This window comes from Halichoerus grypus, chromosome 13, assembly GCF_964656455.1.
Source record: "Halichoerus grypus chromosome 13, mHalGry1.hap1.1, whole genome shotgun sequence".
In the NCBI taxonomy this organism is placed as follows: Eukaryota; Metazoa; Chordata; class Mammalia; order Carnivora; family Phocidae; genus Halichoerus; species Halichoerus grypus.
This window is the reverse complement of record NC_135724.1, coordinates 73,386,549-73,400,032: the sequence shown is the minus strand read 5'-3', so window position 1 is coordinate 73,400,032 and position 13,484 is coordinate 73,386,549. Positions and strand designations below refer to the sequence as shown.

Genomic DNA, 13,484 nt, shown 5'->3' with positions numbered 1-13,484 from the left:
ATTCCTTATATCTGTCTTCTCTTTGTGCTGGACTGTCAGATGTTTATAAAATCCAAGAATCAGAGAGAATCTGGCCAATGAGGGCACTGACAAAGTTAGTGGAGGGAATGAGGGGAGGGGATAGAACTTTTGTTTTTTGGGCTACGCTCACTTGGGTTTTCCTGCCACCTCCTAACAGCAGGGACTTAGGGTAATAAACACCAAAATAATGAGGCTCTCCCAAAGTAGGAATAAGAAAGATGAGTGGGGATAAGAGGGCAGCATCTTTCTACAGACTCAGAATCTTCTGCATTCTGCTTTTCTTGGCCACCTAAAGAAAGCCTATCCACAAAAACTCTTTCACACTGTGCCATGGCCCCCAACTGCCCTTCCAGACTGCAAAACCACCCCCCCTCATCCTCAGGGAGCCACAAGACAAAGGCCACCTGGTCAAGTGACACTTTAATAGGCTAGAAATAAAAATAAAAAAACCTGTCTTTGGAGAATATCAAGAGCCACATGTGGGCCAAAGCAGAAAATAGAGGCACAGCACTTCGGGCATAGGGGGAAACAACAGGCTGAGTGGGAGGTCAGCGATGGCTGAAGAATCCTTGAGGATGGTTATATTTAAATGGCTTCATCCTGCTGGGACCCCTAAAGAAACAGGAGAAGGGAGATCAGTTAATACTGTGCCCTGTGGGCTGACAAAATAAATTATAATTCATCCACACAAGGGAAAACTGCAGCTGTTGGGGGGTGAAAAATGAACATTGTGAGAAAAGCAGACTGTAAAACCACATGTAAGGTGTGATACTGTTTTGGTGAAAATGTATGCTTGCAAATGCATGAACGCAAACCTGGAAAGGGCCTCACTGACAAAAGGCACTTCTGGAGACCCTCACTTTTTAGTGTTTTTACAGAACTGTTCATTGTTGTTTGTATAACAATAAACATATTTCTTTCTTTTTTTTTTAAGCTTTTATTTGAGAAGGAAAGAGAGGAGAGAGAGAGAGAGAGAAGAAAGAGAGTGAAGAAGCGCACAGGAGCAGGGGGGTGGAGCAGAGGGAGAAACAGACACCCTGCTGAGCAGGGAGCCCAATGAGGGGTTCGATTCCAGGACCCCGGGATCATGACCTGAGCCAAAGGCAGACGCTTCACTGACTGAGCCACCCAGGTGTCCCTATTTTATTTCTATAAAAAGAAAAGAAAAAAATCTTAAAATCCTCCTTTGCAGGGAGATTCCCATGTAAACAGGAGTGAAAAGAATCTGCACTAAATGCCTGTCAAGAGCTATGTGCTTTATACTTACTTTATACTTACTACCTCTTAGTTCCTACCATTTTATAGATTTTACAGATGAAGAAACAGGCTCGGGGAGGTAAACTGCCCGAGATTTTATGGTCAGAAAGTACAGGGCTCAACTTCAAAACCAGGACTAACATCAAAGCGTACTGGCCACAGGCAGGCTGACAATCATGGCCAAAACCTCAACCCTCTGAAGCTAAGGTGCTTCAGCTATAATCCTGGGCCCCCAGGCAAAACTTCACACAGGGGCTTCTTCTACCCACAGTGAATGATGTCCATCTAAAGGGCCTCTTTTGTCTGCTATGATTGACATTCAGTGGTAACTTGAAAGGTGACACCCTGGATCTCAGTGTGAAGGAGGGATGTGTGTGTGTGTGATTATAGAGATGAGAGAAAGGTTTTTATTCCAACACCAATGCAACCACTAACTTAAGTGAGGGTTTACTCTGTGTGCATTGTATTTGGCACTTTACACACTACATCTGGTTTTTTTGTTTGGTTTTTTTTTAAAGATTTTATTTATTTATTTGACAGAAAGAGACACAGCGAGAGAGGGAACACAAGCAGGGGGAGTGGGAGGGGGAGAAGCAGGCTTCCCGCTGAGCAGGGAGCCCAATGCGGGGCTCGATCCCAGGACCCTGGGATCATGACCTGAGCCGAAGGCAGATGCTTAACGACTGAGCCACCCAGGCGCCCCCTACATCTGGTTTAATTTCATCCTCCCAACAGTACCTGAGGTGGATGCTGTTTTTTCACCAATGAGGAATCTGAAGTTCAGGGGGCTAAGTGTAGACCCTCATCACATAGGTAGGAGCTGCAATTTGAACCCACGTCTTTCTGGCCCCAAAGCCCTTGCTCATAACCATAATGATATATACCTCCCAACATCAGAAGGGCACAGAATCACCTGGGCAAGTCTAGGCATGTGGCTAATGGAGAACCCACAGCCTGAAAGTAGCCAGCCACAGGCAGAACCAGACCTCCCGTCTCCTGCTGCCAGGCCAGTACTCTGCAGCCCAGCCCCTTGGCCTGATACCAGTGGTCAGCTGGACTCCAGGCCTAGAAACACATCTCACCAGTCATGGAGTTAATTGGATCTGAGTAGCCAAAGGAGCACCATCCCAGAATGCCCTGATAGAGGAGCTCAGCCTGGGTGACACACAAAGCACTTCAGGAAACAGATCCTTTGGGAACCATTAGATAACAGAAAATAAACACTGGCCGTGTGAGAGATTCCACACTGGAAATGTGTTACAGCAGGCTGGGAGGGTGGGAAGAACTGAGTTCTCACACAGACCCACTAGGGAGAGCAAGTCCTAGAAGCTATCAACACCTAGCCGCCAGCTCTGCCTCCCAGCAGCCACCTGGGGGCTGGAACTGGTTATTCTCAGATAACATGAAGAACCAGGCCAGGTGCAGGTGCCAGATGGAGGTGGGAGGATGCTGGCACAGCTTCCAGGGGCTGGTACTGGCTGTCCGAGAAGGTGAGGGGCAGGTAAGGCACCTTTAGACTGACAGGGAAAAAGGGGATGTCCAAATTAGGAACAGATTATAGCCCTTCCCCTCTCCCAGATACCATTCCTCCCTAGCTGCTTGCTCAAAAGGGAAGGGATGCCTAATAGTGTGGACTCGAGTTTTGAAACTGACTCTTTAAGAATAAGAATATGTGGGGCGCCTGGGTGGCTCAGTCAGGTAAGCATCTGCCTTTGGCTCGGGTCGTGATCCCAGGGTCCCGGGATCGAGTCCCGTGTCGGGGTCCCTGCTCAGCGGGGAGCCTGCTTCTCCCTCTCCCTGTCGCTCCCCTTGCTTGTGCTCTGTCAAATAAATAAATAAATAAAATCTTAAAAAAAAAAAAAGAAAAAAAGAAAAGGAACAAGAACATGTGTTAGCTGATAAAAGGGAGAGAAAGGACCTGACCAAAGTGAATGGAAAAGTAGCTAGAAGTGCCATAAGCACAGACACACTAAACACCAGGTTGTGATGACCTAATGGCATTTTGTGAGCCCCTGTCTGTGCCAGGAACCATTCTCATAGCTTACATGAATTATAACCAGACAGTATACTTCCATGTCAGCCTTTAGGAAATAGGTCCCGAGCTAAAGTGACTCTGCCAAGGTCACACAGCTGGTGAGCAGCAAAGCAGCAATCTGTACTTGTATTTGTCTTACTTCAGCGCTGGTTCCTTCCGTGATGCCCGACTGCCTAGAGCTGCCATTCTCATAGACTCATGAGCATCCTAGGAAGAATATGGCAGACTCTGGGACTGGTGGGGCTTTCCACCTAGCTTTAAAAGCTTATTTGGACAGTAAAAAGCAAACCCTGTTGTTTTCCAAAAAAAAAACACAGGAAGTTCAGCTAAATCCTTTTGGTTCGTGGTCTGGTGCTGCTCACTCAGTGGGCGGCCGACCTTCAGAGGTGCTCAAGAAGAACAACTGGGGGCGCCTGGGTGGCTCAGTTGGTTAAGCGACTGCCTTCGGCTCAGGTCATGATCCTGGAGTCCCGGGATCGAGTCCCACATCAGGCTCCCTGCTCAGCGGGGAGTCTGCTTCTCCCTCTGACCCTCCTCCCTCTCATGCTCTCTGTCTCTCATTGTCTCTCTCACAAATAAATAAAATCTTAAAAAAAAAATTTAAAAAAAAAAAAAGAAGAACAACTGGACCAGGACGGTAGGAAGTAGGCTGCAGGGAAAGTGTCAGGAAAGAGGGAGCAAGCCCTCCCCAGAAAATCTGGCTACAGAATTTTTATTTCCACTGTGAACAGAGACAAGTACACCTAAGAACAAGCATGCCCTCCATGCCAGGCTCTGATCTCTGCCCCAAGTCCCTGAAAGAGGCAGGACTGGAGACCTCCAGAGCCCCAGCGTTCCCACCCCTCCCCTCACCTGAAAAGCCGCAGACACATCTTCTCCTGGGGAAACTCCTTGGGCCCCTCCACACTGTCGTCGTGGCTGTCAGTCTCCAGGTAAACATCCAACAGCACACACAGGCGCTGCAGCTGGTTGGTCAAGAGCTGATGGCTGGGCCGGGGGCCGCACAGCTCCTTGTAGCACACGTTGACCTCACTCTCCATGGCCTAAGGAGTGGGAAAGCCAGAAACTCAGCACTACCTTCAGACTGGCTGGGTCTGACAGCTCTACAAGAACTGTAGCCGGGCCTCTGTAAGAGCTAGGTCACACCAGATCAAACCGGATAGGTTTGTCCTGAAGCTCAGGACAACAGGGTCTTCCTGATTGTGACCCGTAACTTTCCTTGCCCAACATTCTCACAGCCAAGATGGAGGTGTGTAGAGAAGAAATCTCAACATCTAAGTCAGAAAGTATCAGCATTAAAAACATGATTCATGGCCAGAAGGCCACGATGGAATCAAATCAACAGGTATGATAATAGTTACAATGATCTCACACCCCATCTCATTCCAGGACTTCCATGCTTCTGAGTTTATTCACATTTCCACAGAAGCCCAAGACAACAACCTTTCAAGGCAAGGCTTTATATTATCCTCATTGTAAAATGGGGTGACCCCAAGCTAAGTAAGTGGTTAATATGGGGCTAGACTTTTTCTTCAACTATACCATACAGCCTCCAGCAAATTCTACAAATCCTGGCAGGCCCCTCTGTCCCTGGAATTATGCCAGTGGCCAAGCTCTCAGCTGCTGTAGGTTCTGCCACTTCCCTCCGCCTCCCAAGGAGGCTCTCCCCGCTCTTTCCTTCACCCCAGCAGGGTCTTACCCGAATGTTGTCATCGTTGCTATTGGTTTTCTCCCCTTTCCAGTTCAGACACAGCTGGAAAATGGGTGGGATGGAGGAGTAGCCAGGATTCAGCACCACAGCAGCCTGGAGTTTGGCTGGGAAGGGAGTAAGGAGGAAAAATCAGTTCTGAGACCGAGTTTGCCAGCCATGGACCTTCCCCACTAGACCCAAGGCTAGCTCTTTGTCTTGTATTAATTTGAGTATTGGGCAGCACATTCTGGTACTAAATGACTTTTATTTTTGTTCTACAATCTCTGAAGCAGAACTGTCAGGTTGCAGAATGTGAGGTCCTGTGACTCTGGTACCCTTCAAGGATGCAGAGGTGTGTGGACTCCCCAGAGCCTGGTCCACACTGGGTCTGCCCAAGAGTTCTATTTGCTCCTTTGACAGAAATTTGTTTTAATTGGCATTTCTTTCTTTGCCAGCAAGTTAAGGATTTTCCCACGTGAAGGCTATCTGTTTTTTCTTTCCAACAATATTGTGTATTAGCTATTATATCAAATATATTCTCTCCATTCTGTTCCTTTTCTTTTTATGTACTTTGTCATGTGAAACTTTTAAATAGCCAACATATATTGAGTACTTACTGTATTCCAAGCACTGTGTTAAACTCCTCTTTACACATTATATTTCATCCTAGAAATGATTCTATGAGATGGGTACAATTATTACCATCCCAATTTTATATATAAAGAAATTGAGACTCTGACAGAAACTTCCTTAGGATCAATCAGTTGCAAAGCAGCAGTGCTGAGTTTAACTAGAACTGTCTGATATCAAAGCTATAAATTCATACTCCTTATAGAAAATAGTTGTATTTTTTTTTAAAGACTTTATTATTTGAGAGAGAGAGAGAGCACGCACGAGCAGTGGGGATGGGAAGAGGGAGAGGGAGAAGCAGACTCCTCGCTGAGCAGGGAGCCCAACTCGGGGCTCGATTCCAGGACCGAGATCATGACCTGAGCTGAAGGCAGACGCTTAACTGACTAAGCCACCAGGTGCCCCTGAAAATAGTTGTATTTTTTTAACATATTCATTTTATCTCTGGTGCCAGCCTCTGCCTTTCTCCACAGGATGATATTTACCCTTTCTACCAAGGGGTGAAGTATGCCATTCCTTTTTCATTATTTATGGGGAAGAAAAAGAACTGTGACACACTAGTAATTCAAACAACAGAGGACAAGAGAGTATAGATTAAGACAATTCTTCCCTGACAGCTGCAACCACATTTATTAAAAAGTGAGTCCTAAAAAAAAAAAAAAAAGTGAGTCCTACCCAAAGGATACATAGTGATCCAAAGGGGCACCTGCATCCCAATGTTTATAGCAGCAATGTCCACAACAGCCAAACTATGGAAAGAGCCCAGATGTCAGTCGACAGATGAATAAAGAAGATGTGGTGTGTATATATATATATAATATGTGTGTATATATATATATAATATATATATGCAATGGAATATTACTCAGCCATCAGAAAGATGAAATCTTACCATTTGCAATGATGTGGATGGAAGTGGAGGGTATAATGCAAAGTGAAATAAGTCAATCAGAGAAAAAAAATTATATGATTTCACTCATATGTGGAATTTGAGAAACAAAAGAGAGGATCATAGGGGAAGGGAGGGAAATATAAAGTAAAATGAAATCAGAGAGGGAGACAAACAATAAGAGACTCAAGTATAGGAAACAAACTGAGGGTTGCTGGAGGGAAGGCAGGTGGGGGGATGGGGTAACTGGGTGATGGACATTAAGGAGGGCACATGAGGTAAGGAGCAATGGATATTATATGCAACTGATGAATCACTGAACTCTACCTCTGAAACTAATACACTATAGTTAATTAACGGAATTTAAGTAAAATAAAATTAAAAAAAATTAAAAAGTGAGTCCTTTCTCTGCTGCTGTATTATTTGTGTTGTTAACAGTTGGCATATATTCCTGCATTTATCTCTATTCACCAATTTTTTTAATCCATCAGTTTTCAAACTGATCTGTTGTAAAATGACATATTTTCTGGAATTGCTGCTCACTTATTCATTTAAATTTCACTCTTAAATTTTCAAATTCTACAACGCATCTTACAAAAATTTTATTTATCACATTCGCTCTGATGGATCTAGAACACTTACTATCTTTACAAGCTTTCATCTCCTCAACCAAGAAGCAGAACGATGTCTTCCAGTGACTTCCCCCACTTGGGGCTTTATAAATTTCTTGGACTACATATTTCGTGCCCTTTCAAAACAGTATTCTATGTTATTTAGGGACAAGGTAAAAAATTTTTTAAAGGGAAAAGGATGGGAAACAAATGTACAAATTCCAAGTAGCAGTCACCTATCCTGAGGGAGAGAATGACCTCAGGGGACCTCAACTATATCTAAAATAGTTAATTTCCTCAGAGTATTTTAAAACCACACAAAGAAAAAAAGAAGGGAAGAAACCACAGGACAAAGAAACTCTAACATCAGACAGTGCACCCTTTCCTTGTATTTCTCGCAGTGTCTTAGAATCACAGACAATCCCTCAGCTCTGCAGCCACAGCACCAAGCCCCAGGGGTCGGATCCTGTGGGCAGTGCCAGGCTTGCCGAGGCAGGAGCCAGAAAACAGCTCCGTAAGCAGCACCTGGCTGGCTCCACAGGAAGCCTCGGCAAATCGGACGCCAGAACAGCTGTGAGAAATCATAGTTTTTGATGCCTCCGAAGTGAGTATAGGAACAGCAGACAGGGAGGAAGGTCCTGCCACCCTGCACTTCACAACCTGAGAACAACAAGTCAGCCCTTCTGTGAAGAGGAGAAAGAACAGGTATCTGCTTTTAGAGAATGATAAAATGATAAAGCAAAGAGCTAAGAGCTCAGGCTCAGAGGTCAGGCTGCACTTGTGACTAAGCCTCAATGTGCTCACCTATAAACTGGGCATACAGGTTTCCCGTTATCCAAAAGTAGAGCGTTGCTATGAAACCTTTCATAAGCCAAAAGGGCATAAAACAAGGGGCATCCCCCACATTCTGAGCATTAATGCCACTTTACTTTTACAAAAGACCTACATTAGTAATGACTCTTTTTGTAAAAGTGAAAATTCTCCTTTCTTTCGGTTAATGAAAACAGATATTAATGTAGGTTTTTTGGAAAAGCAAAGCGGTGGAATGCAAACTTCAGGAAAACGGGGATACCTGTATTACCACTCCCAGCACGCACTGTGATGAGGATTAAATGAGATAAAACATGTATGCAGCTGTGTTACAGAACAAGTCCTCACTGAACGGTGGTTCTTACAATCATTACTATTTGCTAAGTCACCCCAGCAGGATTCTAGGATCTTTTGCTTTCTTTGGACAACCCTCGGGAATGTTTTATTCCTTTTTTTTTTTTTTTTTTTAAGGTTTTATTTGTCAGAGGGAGAGCGAGAGAGCACAGGCGGGGGGAGAGGCAGAGCGAGAGGGAGAAGCAGGCTCCCCGCTGAGCAAGGAGCCCGACGTGGGACTCAATCCCAGGAGCCTGGGATCACGACCTGAGCCAAAGGCAGACGCTTAACCGACTGAGCCACCCAGGCATCCAGGAATGTTTTATTCTTACTAGCTCCCCTTGCCTACCACTATGATCAGAAGAACAATTACCTGTGCCCCTTTCCACGAGTGCCATGTAGTAGAGATTGGTGTCCTCAGCCAGTCCCGCCTCCACGATGTCCTTGGTGAAATGCAGCTCCTAGAAGTCACCACAGAGGAGTGAACTCCTGGATTCTCCGGTCAAATCCCCTGCTGGAAGGGCAGGAGCTAAAGGGTGATATGGGTTTTTGGGACCGCAAGGGTGACCTGTCACTCCTCCACTTACCATGTAATCCTCATGGGCAATCGTCACCCACTTCACCAGGCGGGAGACAACCTTTGCAGGGAAGAGGCACTGGCAATCACTGGTAACTGGTACAATGCCATGTTCTAAAAGAGAGCAAGATATGTGGTATACAGGTAGCAATCAGGTGCCACACTGGGTAACCAGTATCTGGAGGGCTCAGATGGCCCTACCAGCTGTTCAGGTACAGGAGGCATTCCATAGGGGCCCTGGTCAACACATGCTAGGAATGCAGGCACACCAATCTGACCTTCCCCCGGTGCTATGTGCTTGTGGCCAGACCTAGCACCAGCTTTCATGGTGCGTTATCTTTAATGCAAATGACAGCCAGCAAAACAAAAGCCCCCTGGCAGCCAGAACCAGTGACAGTGCCTCTGCAGCAATGACTGTTAATTAGATCAAATAGCCGAGAGGGCTGTTTGCACAGCTGACCTTGACAGAGGAAATGACTGAAGTGTTCTGTGTCGGTTTCTCTAAGGGAGAAGAGCTAGAGAACTGCTCCAGGGCAAATTCTTGCTGGCGCTTCAATCCGCAAACATGCCAACACAGTAAACCCTGTACAAGATGACAATCATCCAACAAAATAGGTTGAGCAATGCTGTTGGGGAGCAAGCCCGACAGCAATGCTGCCCTGGAGACATCTGGGTCCACGTGGAATGCAAGAACTGCCCCAAAGGGGAACGGTCTCTAGATGGGTCCCGGAAACCCAATGCCTTTCCTGACAGTGACTATTTTAGATCAGAAAAATCCTAACTCTCACTACCCTACAATTGCCTTATGCATGGTAAACCCTTGACAGGTATTTACTGAATGAAGAGAAACACCCAACTGGCCACCTCCGTGGTCAATGGCTCATCAGAATCACCTGGGAACTTATGAAAAACACTGGGGTTCAGCCTCACCATGGAGGATGGTAGCTCAGTAGGTCTCAGGGGAGGGATGAGGGGGTGGATCCCTGAACAGCTGTACTCAAATAAGCTAAATGTAAGCTCTACAAAGCATGAACTGGGCTTCTACTAAGTATCTGTAGAATGGACACCAAAGGCTGACATGCGCTAACCTAGAATAAGCTGTTCCTGACCAGTCCACTAACTTGGACCACCCAGAAGGCTTTGGGCCTCTTTTGTGAGCTAGGACAACGCTGATGGCCCTGAGGGGAGCTCAGATCTCTGCCTGGAAGGGCTTGTAGCTCTCCCCAGTGGCCCTGCCAACACCTCTGCTCAGCAAGAGCCAGGAACCAAGTCCTCTTTGATGTGTCATCAGGATTTAAGAAATCTGAGGGAAGGATAAGTCATCTTTGTCTCTGTTGTCCAAGTGGCCCTTAAGCCACAGTCCTAACACCAGCTTACCCAGGGACGCAAACTGTTTGTGAAGGGCCAGGCGGGACTGCACCCTGGTCTTCAGCAGTTTCATAGTGGTCTCCATGTGGCTGGCGCTCAGCGAGTGGTCAGCAATCACCGTGTGCTGTGGACGACAGTGAGCAGCACACCTGAGTGCTCCGTCCCTTCCTCCAGGCACTTCCTCTCTCCTATGCCCTGCGTGCCTATGGCAGCTGGGACTACCCACACCCTGGGATGTGTATCTTATGGAAATGGCAGAGTTTGCCTGCCATGACAGGCCTGATGCTGAGTTCCAGCAGGAACAATACAAGCCATTGGGTTCTTGAGAGGCTGGCCAGCTCCTCAGAAAGGCTTCTGCTAAGATGCCAGATCCCCTGGGGTTCTGCTGACACATCATTTTTGTCATCTTTGTACATAAAACGGGGGGATGGCAGAGCCTGGAGCCATGCTGCACCCAGAGCAAGGACCCAAGTGACTTTGATCAAGAGAGCTATTAGGCTCAGGGCGAAGGCAAAAGGTACCTAAACACTTGTAGGCCTCAGACATTTTAGTATCCTGAGTGGAGGGAGGACAGATCATAGCCTGGAGGGAAAGCATTCTGATAATTTAAAGCCCCCAAAGGCCATCAGAAGCCTTTCTGGAGTCTGTACAGGAAATGAGGAAGTAGAGATCCTCAGCCAAGGAGAATGATCAGTGTACACACCTGGGGCTGCTCTTTGGGGAAGTGGAGGCCACCCAGCTTTTGTACCCACAAATAGGGGTGACCTAGGTCAAGTACGTAGTCTCTCAAAGTCAGGATGCTGCAGAAAAGAACACAGCGTAAAATGATTTTATAAGTCTTTTCTGCGGTGGTTCCAGGATACAGCCTTTCCTATCCTCCCCCTCTCCCCACCGCCCCAAATGGGCTGGTCCTGCAGGTTCAGCCACACTCAAAGCCAGACTGCCAGCAAAGCCTCTAAACTTCATCATCTCCCTACTGTGAACTTCACCTCTCCCATGTTTGCTTTTCTCTTCCCAGCGCCCCCCCCACCAACTCATAAGCAAATCTCAATACAAAGGCAGTGCCCTTGATCTCTTCACCAGCCTACCAATTTTTAAAATGTTTTTAAAGTTTTTAATTCTCAGAGAATTAAAATGATAAACCATGTTATTGTATCACGTGTTATCACGTCCTTCAAGTTTGATCCTTCCACCCTTCCTCACCCTCCATGACCTCCATTTGCCCCTGCATTCCCTTCTCTTGATACCACACTCCCTCCTGCCCCCAGAGTCTCTCCTCCCCACTGAGAGGTCTCTGGCCCTAACAGGTCTCCGACGCTGGGTGTGAGCTGCCGGAGACACTCCAAAGCAGAGAGGCTGGGAGAGGAGGAAACACTGCTGACTCACCCAACTTTATCAAACTGATACTGATTGGCTGGATTTGGAGTTTTCTTTCCATGGTCCCCTGGATACAAACAGCTCAGGACTGAGTCAGGAGACAGCAAGTCACTGGCAAAGGGAAAAGACCGCAGTGAGAACGCTGGCCAACTCCTTGCCTCAAGGCAGACTTGGTCATCTGGGGATGGTAATGCCACCTATCACTGATGATCATGCTACCATTTCTAGAATGCTTCCCGTGGACCAGACCCTTTATACTTGAGGTCACCGGATCCTTACAACCCTATGAGGGAGGGAGTATAACCATTTCCATTTTACAGAGGAGAAACTCAAAGCTTTGAAAGATACGGCTTGTCTTAGGTCACACTACTAGTAAAGTGCCGGAGCTGGGATTTGCACTGTCTGATCCAAGACAGTAGTAGTCCTAAGCACCAAATTTTTTGAAAACCCTATCCCTTCAAGAGGTATATGGTGACCAGGGCCTTACCTCAAGGCAGCAAAGCCCTGTGACACTGGAGATAAAATAATCACAATTTTCATAAGAGCAGAAGAGATTCCTTTCTACCCCAAAAGAACAAGTGTGCAGCTTTGATGGTGTGTCTATTCATTTTGACCAAATCTCATGCTACTCACAGAGAAAGGTCCCTTTTATGTTCCCAGAAAAAGACATTATCACATGCGCCGGAGACAAGGTGACCCAGGGCTATAAGCAGAGAGAGAGCACCACTGCTACCCACCTGGAATGGTTAGGGCACAGCCTGTAATTAAACATGACAAGTGGAGAAAGAATGGAAGGGGAGAGGAGGAAGATAATGGAGTAATCTAATTGCAAAGGACAAGGTTCGTTCTTTCCCTCAACCAGTGGGGGGGGGGGGGGTTCTCCTTCACCTTTCCAGGTACGGCATCAGGAGCAACTCAGGCAGAATGGGCTAATCCTGCTGCTCAGAGCCCCGGCACGCCTTCAAGAACTTAGCAATGGGGCAGTGGCAGCTTCTGACTCTTCCCTGTTCTCTGTCTCTCCTATAGTCTCTCTGCCCCCCTCAAGGTCTCTGCCCCTTCACTGCCTTTCATGGAGAACTGGCCAGAAAATAAATAAGAATTGTCAGTCTTTTCGGGCACCTTGGTGGCTCAGTTGGTTAAATGTCTCGCTCCGGCTCAGGTCATGATCTTGGGGTCCTGGAATTGAGCCCCGCATCAGGCTCCCTGCTCTGCGGGGTATCTGCTTCTCCCTCTCCCTCTGTCCCTCCCTCTACTCATGCTCTCTCTCTCAAATAAATAAAATCTTTAAAAAAAAATTGCCGTGCGCCTGGGTGGCTCAGTTGGTTGAGTGTCTAACTCTTGGTTTCAACTCAGGTCATGGTCTCAGGTCATGAGACTGAGCCCCACATCGGGCTCTACACTTAGTGGGGAGTCTGCCTGACATTCTCTCTCTCGGTCTCCCTCTGCCCCTGACCCCTCTCAAATAAATAAATACATCTTTTAAAAAAATTGTCAGTCTTCTGGCCAATATTTGGTGACTATTACTAATAGAATGAATCAACAAAAATAAAGCAGAACAGCTAAAACTGCACAATAAAGGTTTCTAATTAACAGAACCTGATGGAAGAATCAAATCTTCTTGATAAAATTTACATCGTAATATGTGGTTCAGGACAACTCAATTTGGTAAAAATAATGAACATCAAAGAAGAGGTTATATATAGTCATAAAACTACAACACCAAGAGGCTCCTGGGTGGCTCAGTCAGTTGGGCATCCGACTCTTGATCTCAGCTCAGGTCTTGATCTCAGGGTAGCAAGTTAGTGCCCTGCAATGGGCTCCATGCCAGGCGTGGAGCCTACTTAAAAAAATAAACAAAAAAAACACTGGGATGCCTGGGTGGCTCA

The 13,484-nt window shown here is 46.6% G+C and overlaps 1 protein-coding gene across 4 annotated transcripts in view; it reads right to left on the bottom strand.

The window, feature by feature from the left end:
- Positions 1-424: 424 nt before the first annotated feature.
- Positions 425-13,484, bottom strand: part of THOC5 (THO complex subunit 5) — a 37,148-nt gene continuing 24,088 nt past the window's right edge. For all 4 annotated transcript variants that reach the window (XM_078060798.1, XM_078060799.1, XM_078060800.1 and 1 more), the window contains 8 exons: positions 11,608-11,709; positions 10,925-11,021; positions 10,231-10,345; positions 8,864-8,967; positions 8,650-8,737; positions 5,013-5,128; positions 4,166-4,356; positions 425-633 (listed from right to left, as the gene is read on the bottom strand). In XM_078060798.1, coding sequence (XP_077916924.1) covers positions 570-633; positions 4,166-4,356; positions 5,013-5,128; positions 8,650-8,737; positions 8,864-8,967; positions 10,231-10,345; positions 10,925-11,021; positions 11,608-11,709 — 877 coding nt within the window. In that variant the 3' untranslated portion in view covers positions 425-569. The remainder of the gene's footprint in view (positions 634-4,165; positions 4,357-5,012; positions 5,129-8,649; positions 8,738-8,863; positions 8,968-10,230; positions 10,346-10,924; positions 11,022-11,607; positions 11,710-13,484) is intronic.